We start from the raw sequence: 17,696 nt of genomic DNA on the forward strand, positions 1-17,696 counted from the left end.
TAAATATATATAAAACAAGTCTGTTTTAAGAAAGCAGTTGGGCTGGGCGCAGTGGCTTATGCCTGTAATCCCCATACCTTGGGAGGCTGAGGTGGGCAGATCACTTGAGATCAGGAGTTCGAGACCAGCCTGGCCAACATGGTGAAACCTGATCTCTACTAAAAATACAAAAATTAGCCAGGCATGGTGGTACACGCCTGTAATTTCAGCTATTTGGGAGGCTGAGGCAGGAGAATCACTTGAACCTGGGAGGCGGAGGTTGCGGTGAGCAGAGATCACGCCACTGCACTCCAGCCTGGGTGAAAGAGTGAGACTCCATCTGAAAAAAAAAAAAAAAAAAAAAAAGAGAAAGAAAGAAAGACAGCAATTGGTCTGAACCTTCCATCAAATACCAAAAATGCATAATTTAATTAGAATTTAAATTAAAGCAAATAAGCAAAATAGTCCAAATTTCGGAGATCATAACTAACAGTGTTAACTGACATACTTTTATTAATAATGCAAATGTAAAAGAAATGTGTATACACAAATGAATTTAAAATGGAAAATAGTTTCGAGACTTCTTCAGTATTTGTCTTACAATGAATTTAATGTTGATCATTTAAATTTAAGATGAGCATATAAATCAGAGCAAGATGATTAAAAAAAGTATTTAAGGCTACCAAATATATTTCATATCTGACTTCAACATCAACTTTTATTGTTTAATTTTGGTTTCAGGGCCTTTTCACAGAGTTCTAATACATCTGAAATATATACCTTAAATCAACTACCTATATTATATTTCAGGATGTTAATTGGATCATAGCATTTACTTGCATTAAAAATTATGCAGTGTTGGTTGGAAAATCAAGTGAAAAGATTGAAGAAAAGTGGAAGAATGGTGGGATAGAATGATTATCAAACTTTTGTTGATTTAAAGTTAGATATTAAAGTAGAGAAGAAGTTTTATTATCTTTCTGATACCAAAATCTGTTAATATTCTAATAACTTGATTTCCATTTATGAGAGACAAGTTCATTATCTGAAGTACTAAATACATTGTCAGTTACAATTAAATCAGAGTGGTTTGACAAGGATTTTTTAAATTCAGTGGCAAGTGATACAACTATAGTATTTTTAATTGTGCTGTGTGTTTTAGGTATTTGTGAAGTGTCATTTTGATTATAATCCATACAATGACAACCTAATACCTTGCAAAGAAGCAGGATTGAAGTTTTCCAAAGGAGAAATTCTTCAGATTGTAAATAGAGAAGATCCAAATTGGTGGCAGGTTAGTATGCTTCTCAGAAGTTCCTCAGCTACTTTTCTAATTTTAATCTTAGATCTGATCAATATCTGAATAGTCAGGAAGAATATTAGCATTTGTTACAATGATTTTTCCCACATGAACAGCTCCTGCTTCGTGGCTACTAATTTTGTGGACATAAGATCAAATTGGGAGGGAATTTGCAACTTAATAAGTGCAGAATTAACCAGCCTGTGGCACTAACCCATTGATTTAGGGATTAGACCAATTGGTTTTTTTCACGTGGGTAATTGCATTAAAATATGCTATTGGCCAAGAAGAACTCACTTGGGTCATCCCTTTTCAAAAGATAACTTGGGTTTTGTTTATTTTAAGTAGGAGACTTTTACTGTGAAATAAGTGTGTCTCTTGTCTCCTCTCCCTCGTGTTCGTTCATAGCAAGTAAAGCATCATTTCTTAAGGTCTTAATGTCTATTTGCTCCCCTCTTCTCAGATATTGGGAAATGGAGGTTCACTCTATCAGTTTTGTTTGGTTTTGGATTAAAATCTGTGTATATGGAAAGAGATGTGTATTATCACTGTATTTTTCCCTCCTTTTTTCAGAAGATCTGTTTAATGGTATTCTTTTTTCTTCTCCTAATGCAGCTTTCAGAAACCCCTAGCAGCAGTAATAAGTCTGTTTTTGTAATTGTTTATGTTAGCTAACAACCACAATATTCAGAACTGGAAAAACTGACAAGTCAGAAAGTCTGAAATGCCTTAAACTATCAAAGCAAATGAGAGTTTTACTAAAGAACAAGGAGTAAGAGGAAAGGATCCAGGACTTAGCACCAAATTCTAAAATTAACTGAGATGTTGGTAACTCACATTAGCTCTAAATTATAGATCTACTTCTAAGGAGAAACAAATCACAGAATGAGAACAATCTTACTTATGTGTCCTTAAATTTAACTTAAAACATTATGTATAAGTGCACTATGTGTTGAGACAGCTAAGAAATGGGTAAATTAAACAGAATCCATGATTTCAAGAGGTTTCCCCTGAACTTTTTTTAGATCCCTCATTTAAAAAATCTCTCTGTGGCTGTTTCCTTTATTGAATTATTCCAGTTTTCCTTTTTTTTTCTTTTTCCTATGAATACGATCTCTTAGTTTTCTCTTCTAACCTGTCACCATTCTCTCAGTTTCTCCCTGCGTTTTGATAGTTGGTTACTTTAATTCTGTTTTTCAGGATTTTAATTGCTTAAAGTTATACTAGATTTTCTATGCTAGTTGTAAGGATAGAAATACTAACTTTGTGAGATAAACCACTAACAGCCAGTTCTCCAGCCACTATTTTAAAATATTTCTCTTTGGAGCTTATTTTAAGTTAGCTATTTTACATTAGGTGAAGTTTCGCCTAGTTTAAATTTACAAACTCTTGGGATATTCAGACTCCTGGTAGCATAAATTAAAATCTACACTTTATTTTCCACATAGTATCTCCTTTTCATTTGGTTTGGCCTGAAATACCAACATAGTAGGATTAAGGTTGACAGTAAATATCTTACTAAATGGTGCTAGATAAAATGTCCTGTTAATACATCTTATTTAGAATAGCATTTTCCTTTTCTAACTTAGTATCACAAATAAGAAGTTTTAGCAGTTTAATTTGTATTTTGGTCCCCACATTTCACTACCAGATGACAGATATGAAGAATTTTAGGTGCCAGTTGATTCCTCAGTGCTGAATTGTTTAAATATCTTAACTGACAATGCTATGGATTTAAATCTCAAGGTTGTTTTTAAGAGCAAATGTGACTTTTTTGACTGACCACTGCTTGTCTTACTTAATAGAATATGGTCTCAAATTTTGGTCACTGAGATGTACAATTCATTAATTTGATTCTAGGCTAGCCATGTAAAAGAGGGAGGAAGCGCTGGTCTCATTCCAAGCCAGTTCCTGGAAGAGAAGAGAAAGGCATTTGTTAGAAGAGACTGGGACAATTCAGGTGATGAGCTCGACACAATAAGTAACAAGCAGTCCTTTGTGACCACCTTTCTTTGTCTCTTTTGTCTGAATAAGCAAATGCATTTATTTAAAATATGTCTAGAATGAATCTCTCCCTCTGCTTTCTCTCGCTCATAAGTAATCTTTTTTGATCCCGTTCTGCCACCTGCTGGTAGAGTATCAAAATTCAGTGGCTTAACTCACCTCCACCCTCTTTTGCTTCCTAGGATGCAACATTGGGGAGATAATTCTCCCACCCCTGTAAAATACTATAGGGCAATTTTTTCATATTCTGATATACTGCTTAAGTTATATTTGTTTTATCATCCTTCAGGACCTTTTTGTGGAACTATAAGTAGCAAAAAAAAGAAAAAGATGATGTATCTCACAACCAGAAATGCAGGTAGGTTTTAAATACTTTTTGAGAAGTCCAAGTGAAGTAGCTATATGTCATTTAGTGTGGCATAAACTCTGAATATACAGCTTTAAGTGAATGTAATTCAGATTAGTACCTAGTTGCAAGGGGCTGACATATGAACACATGGTGCAATATAATATAAATTATTTAAAACCCACATTATATATACTACCATGTGCTTTATTTTGTGAGTATAGTTTACAACACAAAACAAATTGGTTAAGATTTTTGTTTGTCTTAATCAAGAAGCAGTATCATAATTGAAACTATTTGTCCAGAGAATTTTGAAATAGTAATTTATGTGCCATTTCTAAAGGATAGAATGCCTTTGTCAAGATGTTAAAAGAGTTATGTTTAGGGCAACTGTGTCCTGCCATAACACTGACCATGATACTTTTAGAAAAATAGCACTGAACCAAATAAATCTTAGTCTGATCTAATAGAATTCTGTCTTAAATCTTTTAGTCATACAGAAAGAAATATATTTAAAAAGAAAGAAATGGTAACTATATGAGGTGATGGATATGTTTAATAGCTTGGTTGAGGTAATCATTCACATTGTACACATTCATGAAAACATCAAGTTGTACACTTTATATACAATTCCTGTTTGTCAGTTATACCTCAGTAAAGCTGAAAAGATTTTTAAAAACAATGTAAAATAAGACCCCAGACCTGGATTGGCTACTCATTGGCTATTAAAAATAAATAAATAGGAAGGAAGGGAAAGAATGGAAACTACTATATTTATTCTTCCCAGTTGCAGAGGATGACAGAAATAAAAAATGGCTCTATGAATCAGAAATTTCTGGAGGCTTAATCAAAGGAGTTGGCAATTTTAAAAGTACTTTCTTGACTTCAGAGCTACCTCTATGCTGGTAATAAAGTAAATAGCACACCATAAAAGAAAATAATATAGAAGGAAGATGTAGGCTTGCTTTCTCTTAATATTGGTTTAATCTACTGTGGGGAAATTGTGCAAAGAAAGAGTTGCTATTAGGATAATAAGCTAAGGAAGGAGTGTTATTACTACAGATTGAGAGTTACAGTAATAACAGGTAATATAATATTTCAAATCATCACTTTGGCCCTATTATTCATAAAATATATGCCCAAAAGGCTTTTTTGCAAAATAGAAAATTTGTAATTTTCCCATCGACTAAGATTATAATTTTGGGTTATGTTTCTAGTGAAACAGTTGGATCTAAAATTTATTTTATATGTAAATTTCAAAATCTTAATATTTAAATGTATGTTGTCAGTAAATGTCAGTATGTTGAAATCTAATCAAACTGATAATTGTAGATTTGCCATACAATATTTATTCATTTATATAATTGGAAGGTCACTTGTTCCGTGGAACTTACTTAAGCAACCACGCTACGTTTACTCCTGTCCTCCGTATTTGCTACATGCTTTCTATATATACTGGTTTGTAATTTGATTATTTATATTAAAGGATTTTTACTGGCAAATTGATAATAAGTTTCAGTGGATAGAATCTCTGATAAGTAAGGATAAAACATAGAATTTTTCTAGCTTGATTAGATAAATTTTTTTTTTTTTTTTTTTTGAGACAGAGTCTTGCTCTGTCACCAGGCTGGAGTGCAGTGGCGCAATCTCGTCTTACTGCAGTCTCTGCTTCCTGGGTTCAAGTGATTCCCCTGCCTCAGCCCCCTGAGTAGCTGGGACTACAGCCGCACACCACCAAGCCTAGCTAATTTTTTGTATTTTTTTAGTAGAGACGAGGTTTCACCATGTTGGCCAGGATGGTCTCAATCTCTTGACCTCGTGATTCGCCCACCTCGGCCTGCGAAAGTGCTGGGATTACAGGCATGAGCCACCATGCCCAGCCTGATTAGACAAATTTTTAAGGGCAAATGGATGGAACCAGATGTTTAAAGCAAGATATAAAATAATTTACTGGGGCAGGCACAGTGGCTCATGCCTATAATCCCAGCACTTTGGGAGACTGAGGCAGGAGGATCATTTGAGGCCAGCAGTTTGAGACCAGCCTGGGCAACATAGCAAGATCCCATCTCTACAAAAAAAAATTAAAAATTAGCTGGGTATAATGGCTCATGCCTGTGGTTTCATTTACTCGGGAGACTTCCTTGAGCCCAGGAGTTCAAGGGTACAGTGAGCTAAGATTGCACCACTATACTCTACCCTGGGTGACAGTGAGCCCCGGTCTTAAAAACAATAATAAAATAATTATTATTTATTGTACTTTACCAAATTTGTGAAAACAAATCTATGCTAAGTGGGTACAAGTCAAGTGATATTTAACTGTCAAGACAGCTAAGCCATTACTAGACAGAATTGCAGAGATTTCTTTCATGTATATAAAAGTTGACTTTGTATTCCCATTTCCTTTTTCATTTAGAATTTGATCGTCATGAAATCCAGATATATGAGGAGGTAGCCAAAATGCCTCCCTTCCAGAGAAAAACATTAGTATTGATAGGAGCTCAAGGTGTAGGCCGAAGAAGCTTGAAAAACAGGTTCATAGTATTGAATCCCACTAGATTTGGAACTACGGTGCCATGTAAGTTTTCTGCGTTTTCCTTGCTATGCAATTGGCAGGAAAGAGTATGGGCATATGGAGGAAAGGGGGATTATTATCATTAGTTATTGTTATTCCCAAATAAGTTTTCTTTATGGCAGTGAAAGTGAACAAGTAAAAGACATTGAAAAATTTAGTAATTCTATAGCTGTCTTGAAATAGTGCTGCAGTGCTGTTGGCTTGCTGTCTGGTGGCAAGTGCTTCTCTAAACTATTCAGTTCAGAAATGTTAGAATTAAATGCCTACATTTAAGACTCGTGGCAAGATAGGCATTTAGGATTTTCTTGTACTGATGTCTATCTAAAAAGTTGGATTTTTCAGCCATTTTAGTGTAAAGAAAAGGGGAAAGCTTCTGACCCTTGGACATACCCAGTGTGGCAACAGCTGTGTGAACTTACGTGGCCTGGCTTGTAGCTCTCAGTCGTGCAAGGTCATAAACCTGATTTTTGATAGCACATAAGAGTGATTCATCTTTTACTGCAGGCAGCATTCATTAAGGTTACAGAGTCTGATGTACAGAATAAAATAGTACTGATGAGAAGTATAACCATTAAGTGAACCAAGCACTCATTTTATGGTCTTTGCATTCATTTCTCTATTTGCATATTTACATAGAAAGTTAAATAATCATGTCAGAAGTATGCTTGATGAGAATGGAATTAGATCAAGGAATTGGATGATGTTAGTGATTTACTGTAATGACTAATACACATTTGTCTCTGACTGTAGGGACTAATAAACATTTGTCTTTGTTTTTGAAATACGTGAATCTTTACTTGTGAACTTAGATGTTCTCTCCCTCGAAGAAAGCAGGAGATAAGCTAACATTGCTTTCATTCCCTTTGCTGTGCTTCTATTTCTGACCAAGCCCCCTTTTAACATGGCATTCCTTTAGGTATATTAATGCCTTTAAGCTATTTTGAGTCAAATCCTAGGCTAACTTTAACCCCATCTCTTTTAATTGAATTTTAGAGTTTCCCTGGTTTTGTCCAGTATATTTTGGGTTTAATTCTCAGTGAGTACTCTTATTGCTAAAATTCTTAAAAGTTAGGGAAATAGCCTTGTCATTGCCCCCCTGTGCTACTTATAATCCCTTCAGTGTAAATCTTCTGATTCTACTGCAGGCATTGTAAATCACTAAATTTAGACAAATCCTACTAAAGTGGTTAACAGAACAAAAACTTCACTGTAATCAACGTATGTTAAAGCTGCACTTGTGAAGTAAAAAGTTTTTCGCTTTTATCAAATTCATATGTGCCCAATATTTTTAGCAAGTAGTTCTTAAAGACATACAATGGGGAAAAAAATAACCCCTTCTCTTCCCCTGCCTCACTTATGAAAAACAGTCACTTTTCATTGTTTTTGCTATTTCTTTTGGTTGTGTTCCATATTTCTTAATAACGTCTTTAGTCTGCTGTTTCCTGCTTTATGCAGTTTAGGCCTTATCTGTTGACTTCCTGACTGTCCTTCCAATATAAAGATAGCTGTATTTTCAGTTAGTTCAACTTCACTTTCTTGAACAGCCCTTTCCCCTTCTGTGACCCAGGAATCTCTGGAGTTCTGTTTTTCTTTATACTACCTGATTTTATATATATGTGTATACAGTTTTTTGTTGTTTTTTAAGCTAAAGACTTGTTTATCCAGTAAGTCAGGTTCTTTTTTTTTTCCTGGAGACCTCTGTCTCAGAACCCTCTGTCTTTCTGCTTCAATGAGGACTACATGCTGTCTCTCTGGCTGCCCAGCTGTTAACACTGGAGTAGTTCCCTTTGTTGTTATCCTGGGTTGAAGCTGTTGTTCCTGGATCCCATTCTTTCTCTTTCTTGGTTTATCACCTTGTTTTGCTGGGGTACATCCTCTTGTATGTGGAATGTAATGTCTGCATCTTTGTGTTTTAAAATGTATATTTTCTGCCCTTTATTTGACTAATTAGCGGAGAATAGAATTCTGGATTGTAAAATTCAAAAGCTGTTACAACGTCTTCATCATCGCCAAAAGAATCTCTGTACCCATTTCCCACCAACTTCCTCACCCCCTGCTGCCAGGAGCAATCATGAATCTTTCTGTCAAAATAGATTTGCTTATTTTGGACATTTTATATACTGGAGTTATACAATATGTGGTATTTTGTGACTGGCTTCTTAACATGTCAGATCTCATCTGCGTTGTAGCATTTATCAGTACTTATTTTCTTTTCCTTGCTAAGTGATTATTATATGGCTATACCACATTTTATTTATATATTCATCACTTGATGGACATTTGGACTGTTTATTTTTAGCTATTGTGAATAATGCTACACTCAGCATTTGTATACAGGTATTTGTGTGGACATATGCCTGTTTCTCTTGGGTATATACCTTGGAATGGAATTTGTAGGTTATATGATGACTGTATGTTTAGCCTTTAGAAGAACTTCCACACTGTTTTCCACAGCAGCTGTGTATATACCCTTCACAATCCCAGCAGCATATGAAGTTTCCAGTTTCTCTACATCCTCACCAACATTTGTCATCTGGCTTTTTGATTGTAGTCATCCTAGTGGGTGTAAAGTTGTATCTCATTTTGGTTCTCATTTGCATTTCCCTAATGTCTGATCATGTCAAACAACTTTTCATGTACATATTTGCCATTTATATATTTTCTTTGGAGGAATGTCTGTTCAAACTGGTTGCCCATTTTTCAGTTAGGTTATTTGTCCTTTTCTTAAGCTGTAAGAGGAGGTCATATTATCTTCTGGGTACAGGTTCCTTGTTAGATATATGATTTGCACATATTAATATTTTCTTTCATTCTTTGTTGACTTCTCGTGTTTTTGATGGTGTCCTTTGATATACAAAAGTTTTTCATTTTGATGAAGTCCAAATTTATATATCTTTTGTTGCTCATGCTTTTCATATCGTATCAAATATGGTACCATATCAAGGCTTTCCCTAACCCAAGGCCACAAAATTTTACTCCTGTATTTTATTTTAAGAGTTTATACTACTGACTCTTCCATGCAGATTATATGATCAATTTTGTGTTCATTTTTGTGTCAAATGTGAGGAGGGGGTTCCAACTTTATTCTTTTGCTTGCACTTATCCAGTTGTCACAACACAATTTGTCAAAAAGAATAGTTCTTTCCTCCAGTGGATTGTCTTGCCACCCTTTTTGAAAATCAATTGATTGTAAATGTCAAGATTTATTTATAAACCCTCAGTTCTGTTCCATTAACTTAGATGTCTGTCCTTATGCCAGTCCCACATTGTCTCGATTACTGTATATTTGTATTAAGTTTCAAAACCAGGAATTGTGAACCCAACTTGTTCTTTCTTTTTCAGCTTGTTTTGGCTCTTCTGGGTTCCTGACATTTCTATATAAATTATAAGATAAGCTTCCAGTTTCTGCAGAAAAGGTAGCTAGAATTTTAAGAGGGATTATATTGAATTCTAGCTACCTTTTCTGCAGCAATTGGAAGCTTATCTTATAATTTATATAGAAATGCCAGTAACTTGGCCTTGAGGACTACTGCCATCTGTTTTGTTTTGTTTTGTTTTGTTTTGTTGAGATGGAGTCTTGCTCTGTTGCCCAGGCTGGAGTGCAATGGCATGATCTCGGCTCACTGCAGCCTCCACCTCCTGGATTCAAGCCATTCTCCTGCCTCAGCCTCCCCAGTAGCTGGGATTACAGGCACCCACCATCCTGCCTGGCTAATTTTTTTTTGTATTTTTAGTAGAGACTTGCTTTCACCATGTTGGCCAGGCTGGTTTCGAACTCCTGACCTCAGGTGATCTGCCTGCCTTAGCCTCCCAAAGTGCTGGGATTACAGGTGCTATATTAACAGTATTAATTCTTCCAGTCTATGAGCATAGATGTCTCTCCGTTTATTTAGGTTTTCATTTTAATGCTGTTTATGGTTTTCATTGTACAAATATTATGCTGCTTTTGTCACATTTATTCCTGAGTATTTTTTCTTTTTTATTCTGTAGCAAAAAGTATTTTCTTAATTTCCTTTTTGGATTGTTCCTTGCTAGTGTATAGAAATAAACTGATTTTTGTGTGTTGGCTTTGTCTTTTAGCCTTATTGACCTCATTGATTCTAATGATGATTTTTTTGTGTGGGTTCCTCAGGATTTTCTATATACAAAATCATGTCATCTGCAAATAGAGATCGTTTTACTTGTTTCTTTCCAATCTGGGTGCTGTTTATGTCGTTGTCTTGTCTACTTGCCTCAACTAGAACCTGCAGTGTAATGTGTAATAGTGTAATAGAAGTGGCAAAAGTGAACATCCTTGTCTTGTTCATGATCTTAAGGAGAAAGGAGAAAGCATTCAATCTTTCCATTTTAGCTGTGGGTTTTTCATAGATGCCTTTCATCAGATTGGAGAAGTTCCCTTCTGTTCCTACTTTGTTGGCTTTTTACCAAGAAAGGGTACTAGATCTTGCCAAATGCTTTTTCTTTGTTAATGGTTGATATGATTTTTGTTTTTTATTGTCTTCTATTGATAAGATGTATTGCATTCATTGATTTTTATATATTGAACCAACCTTGTCTTTTTGTGGTAAATTCCATTTGGTTATGATGTGCCGTCTTTTTTTGTATACTTCTAGATTCAGTTGCTTGTACTTTGTAAGGATTTTTGCATCTATATTTATAAGGGATATTGGTCTATACTTCTCATTACTTGCGATGTCATTGTCTAGCTTTGATATGGTAATTCAGGGCACATAGAATGAGTTGTGAAGTATTCTTTCCTCTTTCATTGTTTGGGAAGAGTATGTGAAGGATTAATTATAATTCTTTCAATGTTTGATGAAATTCACCCATGAAGCCATTTGACCCTGGGCTTTTCTTTGTGGGAAGTTTTGATTATTAGTTCAGTCTCTTTCCTTGTTATAGGTCAACTTGGATTTTTTTTTTTTAAATCAGTTTCAGGATTTCTGCAGGGTTCATAGAAATGTTTTTTCTTTCATTTCTGATTTTAGAAATTTCAGTCTTCCCTCTTTTATTCTTAGTCTATGTAAAGATTTGTCAATTTGTTGATCTTTTCGGACAACCAAATTTTGCCTTTGCTGATTTTCTGTATTTTTTCTACTTTCTAATTTTTGCTATAATCTTTATTATTTTCTTTCTACTTGTACTTTGGGTTTATTTTACTCTCTGTTTTTTTAGATAGGAAATTAGATTATTGATTTGAGATCTTTTTTAACATAGGCATTCACAGCTATAAATTTCCCTCTAAGCACTTAGTTGCATCTTAAAGTTCTTGATATGCTGTGTTTTTGTTTTCATTCATCTCAAAATACTTTTGAGTGGGTTTTATATATATATATATATATATATATATATATATATATATATATATATATATAAATAGGTTCAATGATACATGTCTCTGTAGATGGCTACAGAGACTTTAAAATTGTAATCCCGAATATGCAACTATGCAACACAGACCAATTAGCCAGATCTAAAATAATAAACTGGCTTCTTACAACAACTGTGCTGTTCCAACCCTTCTTCCCTCCACAATGACCCTAAACCTTACATGAGTACAGTTAATATGGCAGAACGGGAACCCATCTTTGTGACCAAAAGTAAAAACCGAAGAAGAAATAGCAATTCATCCATTAGTTGGGGAAAGCAAGAAATGTAGTGCCCTTCACTGTGCTGCTTACTCTTACTCATTTTGTCCCTATTCTTCAGCCCATCCATGTTAGCTCTTAATACGTTTGAATTAGCCATATGATTCAGCTCTTCAGTGCTCACCACAGTGCTGATCTTTTTCCCATCAGTAGCTTTTAAGACAATTATCAAGGGCTTAAAGCCCTCCACAGAACCTTTTCTTAGAATGAATGGGTTTAGTTCAACCATCATACATCTTCAGGGTAATGAACATGCTGCTGGACAACTGGCACTCTGGAAGAGCCTGGTCAGCTCTGTCTGTAACTGTGCTCTTCAACAGCACCATCTCCTCTCATAGTATTTTCTTTCACTTGTGATTGCTTGTTTGATCCATTGGTTATTTGGGAGTATATTGCTTATTTTCCATATATTTTTGAATTTCTAAAATTTTCTGTTATAAAATTAAGGTGATTTAACTTTCTTTATATATTACAAAATGATCCTAAGATAAAATAGAAAAACATTGTTATTTTAGGGAGATGGGCTATGTTATGCATCCTGTTTTCAATTTAACATTGACATCTTGACATCTTGAGCTTAGTTAACAAATGAAGTATTACTTTGTTGATTGTTTCTTCATTATTTGAAGAGCAGCTAAAATTGAGAATTTTGCCTATCATAAAAAATTACTTCTAAAAAATCACATTATGTAGTTGCTCAGTATAGAAGTCTAAGGAATCAGTTGTAGTCAAACCTTCATGTTCTAATTTCTCTGTTCTAGAAATGGAAAGCAGTTTAAATATGTGGCAACGTAGATTGTTTTTTGAAGTGTTAGTAGAGAATAAGATTGTAGTTAAAATTCACTTGTAAACTAAAGAACATTTCTCTAAGAATTAAGATTCCCTCAGCATGGAGGTAGAGGTAATACATGTGCATATACATATTTATTTCAAGCAGCGCGTTCCCCTATATGGTTTCACTGTAGGACTTCACCGAAAAAACATTAATTTTTAAAATTAATGTTCACAATGTTGAACCAAGTCCTATTATGCATTTATTTGGGGAGTTACAAGTTGCCTTAGAAGTTTTTTTATTTTTTTATTTTTCTAAGGTTTTTTTTTTTTCTCTTATTATTATACTTTAAGTTTTAGGGTACATGTGCACAATGTGCAGGTTAGTTACATATGTATACATGTGCCATGGTGGTGCGCTGCACCCATTAACTCGTCATCTAGCATTAGGTATATCTCCCAATGCTATCCCTCCCCGCTCCCCCCACCCCACAACAGTCCCCAGAGTGTGATGTTCCCCCTTCCTGTGTCCATGTGTTCTCATTGTTCAGTTCCCATCTATGAGTGAGAATATGCAGTGTTTGGTTTTTTGTTCTTGAGATAGTTTACTGAGAATGATGATTTCCAATTTCATCCATGTCCCTACAAAGGACATGAACTCATCATTTTTTATGGCTGCATAGTATTCCATGGTGTATATGTGCCACATTTTCTTAATCCAGTCTATCATTGTTGGACATTTGGGTTGGTTCCAAGTCTTTGCTATTGTGAATAATGCCGCAATAAACATACATGTGCATGTGTCTTTATAGCAGCATGATTTATAGTCCTTTGGGTATATACCCAGTAATGGGATGGCTGGGTCAAATGGTATTTCTAGTTCTAGATCCCTGAGGAATCGCCACACTGACTTCCACAATGGTTGAACTAGTTTACATTCCCACCAACAGTGTAAAAGTGTTCCTATTTCTCCACATCCTGTCCAGCACCTGTTGTTTCCTGACTTTTTCATGATTGCCATTCTAACTGGTGTGAGATGGTATCTCATTGTGGTTTTGATTTGCATTTCTCTGATGGCCAGTGATGGTGAGCATTTTTTCATGTGTTTTTTGGCTGCATAAATGTCTTCTTTTGAGAAGTGTCTGTCCATGTCCTTTGCCCACTTTTTGATGGGGTTGTTTGTTTTTTTCTTGTAAATTTGTTTGAGTTCATTGTAGATTCTGGATATTAGCCCTTTGTCAGATGAGTGGGTTGGGAAAATTTTCTCCCATTTTGTAGGTTGCCTGTTCACTCTGATGGTAGTTTCTTTTGCTGTGCAGAAGCTCTTTAGTTTAATTAGATCCCATTTGTCAATTTTGTCTTTTGTTGCCATTGCTTTTGGTGTTTTAGACATGAAGTCCTTGCCCATGCCTATGTCCTGAATGGTAATGCCTAGGTTTTCTTCTAGGGTTTTTATGGTTTTAGGTCTAACGTTTAAGTCTTTAATCCATCTTGAATTGATTTTTGTATAAGGTGTAAGGAAGGGATCCAGTTTCAGCTTTCTACATATGGCTAGCCAGTGGTCCCAGCACCATTTATTAAATAGGGAATCCTTTCCCCATTGCTTGTTTTTCTCAGGTTTGTCAAAGATCAGATAGTTGTAGATATGCAGCGTTATTTCTGAGGGCTCTGTTCTGTTCCATTGATCTATATCTCTGTTTTGGTACCAGTACCATGCTGTTTTGGTTACTGTAGCCTTGTAGTATAGTTTGAAGTCAGGTAGCGTGATGCCTCCAGCTTTGTTCTTTTGGCTTAGGATTGACTTGGTGATGCAGGCTCTCTTTTGGTTCCATATGAATTTTAAAGTAGTTTTTTCGAATTCTGTGAAGAAAGGCATTGGTAGCTTGATGGGGATGGCATTGAGTCTGTAAATTACCTTGGGCAGTATGGCCATTTTCACGATATTGATTCTTCCTACCCATGAGCATGGAATGTTCTTGCATTTGTTTGTATCCTCTTTTATTTCCTTGAGCAGTGGTTTGTAGTTCTCCTTGAAGAGGTCCTTCACATCCCTTGTAAGTTGGATTCCTAGGTATTTTATTCTCTTTGAAGCAATTGTGAATGGGAGTTCACTCATGATTTGGCTCTCTGTCTGTTGTTGGTGTATAAGAATGCTTGTGATTTTTGTACATTGATTTTGTATCCTGAGACTTTGCTGAAGTTGCTTATCAGCTTAAGGAGATTTTGGGCTGAGACAATGGGGTTTTCTAGATATACAGTCATGTCGTCTGCAAACAGTGACCATTTGACTTCCTCTTTTGCTAATTGAATACCCTTTATTTCCTTCTCCTGCCTAATTGCCCTGGCCAGAACTTCCAACACTATGTTGAATAGGAGTGGTGAGAGAGGGCATCCCTGTCTTGTGCCAGTTTTCAAAGGGAATGCTTCCAGTTTTTGCCCATTCAGTATGATATTTGCTGTGGGTTTGTCATAGATAGCTCTTATTATTTTGAGATACGTCCCATCAATACCTAATTTATTGAGAGTTTTTAGCATGAAGGGCTGTTGAATTTTGTCAAAGGCCTTTTCTGCATCTATTGAGATAATCATGTGGTTTTTGTCTTTGGTTCTGTTTATATGCTGGATTACATTTATTGAGAAGTTTTATTATACACACCTTTGGTGACTAATTCCAGAAACCTTAAAGATCACACAGTTTTAAATATGAAAAGCCATCATAGCATCTTGAAGATTCTCAAAGATACTTTATAAATTCTCTTCACAGTAGTCTAAGACGACCACTCTCAAGGTTGAGCCAGAAAACAAGGGGAAAACAGGAGTCCTATTATACATAATGATCTCATTTGACCCTTATTTTTGAGCATGAGTTTGAAGTTCATTTTGTTCTTATAAAAGTTTTCTCTGTCTTAGGCTTATTAGAAATAGTCAAAACACTGTCATCTTTTTATTCGGATTACTTTCTTAGTTTAGTTTGGTGTAGTTAATAATTCCATCAGTTATTCTCCAACTACTTAGCTAATAGAAACAGGATACTTCTTATATCCGATCCAGCAAAGCCCAGAGTAAGGCTAAGCTTGAAATAACACGCTCAAAAATTACTTTTCTTCTTCAAAGCTGTTGTTAACAAAGTTGTCAGAGAGTACACATTTGCAACAGTTTAAAAAATGGTAATAACCGTTCCTAGCACAGACCAACTTGCAAAGGGTTGTATGTCTCTGAAAGTATTCAAAGCTGTAAAATATCAGACAAAAGGATCTCCTACTTCTAAATTTTGACTTGAGCTATTCAATCTCATTTTCCCAGAAATAATATGTCAGCTCAGAGGAGAGGAGGTTAATAGACCATAATAATAATGAGGGGGCTAGCTCTACCACTGAAGTGTAAAATAGAACAGTTAACATTTGGGAATATCAATAAACAGGAAGCTAAAAGCATTGGTTTTGAGGTAAGATAAAAGATAGATAATTTGTGGGTAAAACTGCACTTTACAAAATTGGTATTACAACTAAGAATAGGTGAACTTTGCTTGCTCACGTTGTGGGGTAGTTAGGAAGTGTTAATGTGGAAAGAAAAGATGTAATAGATTCCTAAGGAGAAGGAGAGTGCTGGTCAGTTGAAAAGATACTCACTCACAACATGCCTCAAACACTTACCATAATTAAGAACTTCATTGAAGGCTCTGCTGCTAGGTAAATATATTTTGAGTTTCAAAGTGATTTTAAGAAGCATATTTTTGGATACAAATTTTATTTGGGGGACTACCTCTTAAAATATTCCCCTAAGGTATCAAGAAACTTTTCTATTAAAGGGCCACGTGGTAAAGTTTTAGGCTTCGCAGTCCATACAGTCTGTCACAATTACTACCAGCATTTTAATGGGAAAGAAACCATGTATGATACATAAACAAATGAGTATGGCTGTGGTCCAATAAAACTTTATTTACAAAAATAAGAAGCAGATCAGATCTGGTCATAGCCTACAGTTTGCTGCACCCAGTGGAAAAATGTTAAGCCACCCTATGTATTTTAGTCTATTTTTTATGCCCTACAATTTCTTTGTACAAAAATCTCAACACTATTTTATTTAGTTACTTCACGGAAACCAAGGGAAGATGAAAAAGATGGCCAGGCATATAAGTTTGTGTCACGATCTGAGATGGAAGCAGATATTAAAGCTGGAAAGTATTTGGAACATGGGGAATATGAAGGAAATCTCTATGGAACCAAAATTGATTCTATTCTTGAGGTTGTCCAAACTGGACGGACTTGCATTCTGGATGTCAACCCACAAGTAAGCTGCTTGGATTCCAAAGCTGTTTTATATTTTATTTTCTGTGGAGTTTTTTTCATGTGTGTCGGGGTTGTTGGGTTGGGGTTGTTTGTTTTGTCAGGGTGGAAAGGTGACTCCCTCCGTTACCTTTGGGTGATAGAGAATGTTATTATGTATACATAGCTAGTTAAATAAATCTCTGAACAATTAGCCAACAGAGGCTTGGGTGGCAATAGAAACTGTGTGATTAGATCTACAGTAGAAGTTTAGTATGTATTTATTTACCTGTTCAAGTAATGCATAAGTGCTTGTGTTAAGAAATGTTAAGTTTAAAACTCAAGTCTGCAATATAAAGAATAAAAAATTAAAGTCACTCCCCCTCCTACCTGACACACATGCACACCTCTACACTATTCATTTTATTGTCACTCTATATTTCTCTGTCACCTACCCCTTCCCACTCCGCTACACTCAGCCCAACCTCACGTCCCTACTCAGAGATAAAAATTGTTAATAGTTTCTTATGTCTCTTTCTAGTCATTTCACTATGCCTTAAATACAAATATATATAAGGTAATGGGTTTTCTGTTTTTGTTGTTTCTTTTTACATAAATGGAAAAATTCTATGTAGATTCTTCAGGGGTTTTATTAAATAGTACTATTCCTTGGAGATCTTTTTATGGTAGTTACTGTAGAGCTTTTTTTCTTTATGGAAATTGCTATATAGTATGAATATATATTCATTTAACCACTCTCCAATTAATCAACATTGAGGTTATTTCTACTTTTTCAGTATTAACAGAATTC

At 35.2% G+C, this 17,696-nt stretch overlaps 1 protein-coding gene across 25 annotated transcripts in view; it reads left to right on the forward strand.

The window, feature by feature from the left end:
- Positions 1 to 17,696, forward strand: part of PALS2 (protein associated with LIN7 2, MAGUK p55 family member) — a 114,297-nt gene that overhangs the window by 88,803 nt on the left and 7,798 nt on the right. For all 25 annotated transcript variants that reach the window (XM_009452527.5, XM_054687199.2, XM_016956872.4 and 22 more), the window contains 5 exon segments: positions 1,142 to 1,273; positions 3,140 to 3,239; positions 3,573 to 3,641; positions 6,043 to 6,204; positions 16,708 to 16,910. In XM_009452527.5, coding sequence (XP_009450802.1) covers positions 1,142 to 1,273; positions 3,140 to 3,239; positions 3,573 to 3,641; positions 6,043 to 6,204; positions 16,708 to 16,910 — 666 coding nt within the window.

Source organism: Pan troglodytes, chromosome 6 (genome assembly GCF_028858775.2).
Source record: "Pan troglodytes isolate AG18354 chromosome 6, NHGRI_mPanTro3-v2.0_pri, whole genome shotgun sequence".
NCBI classification, from domain to species: domain Eukaryota; kingdom Metazoa; phylum Chordata; class Mammalia; order Primates; family Hominidae; genus Pan; species Pan troglodytes.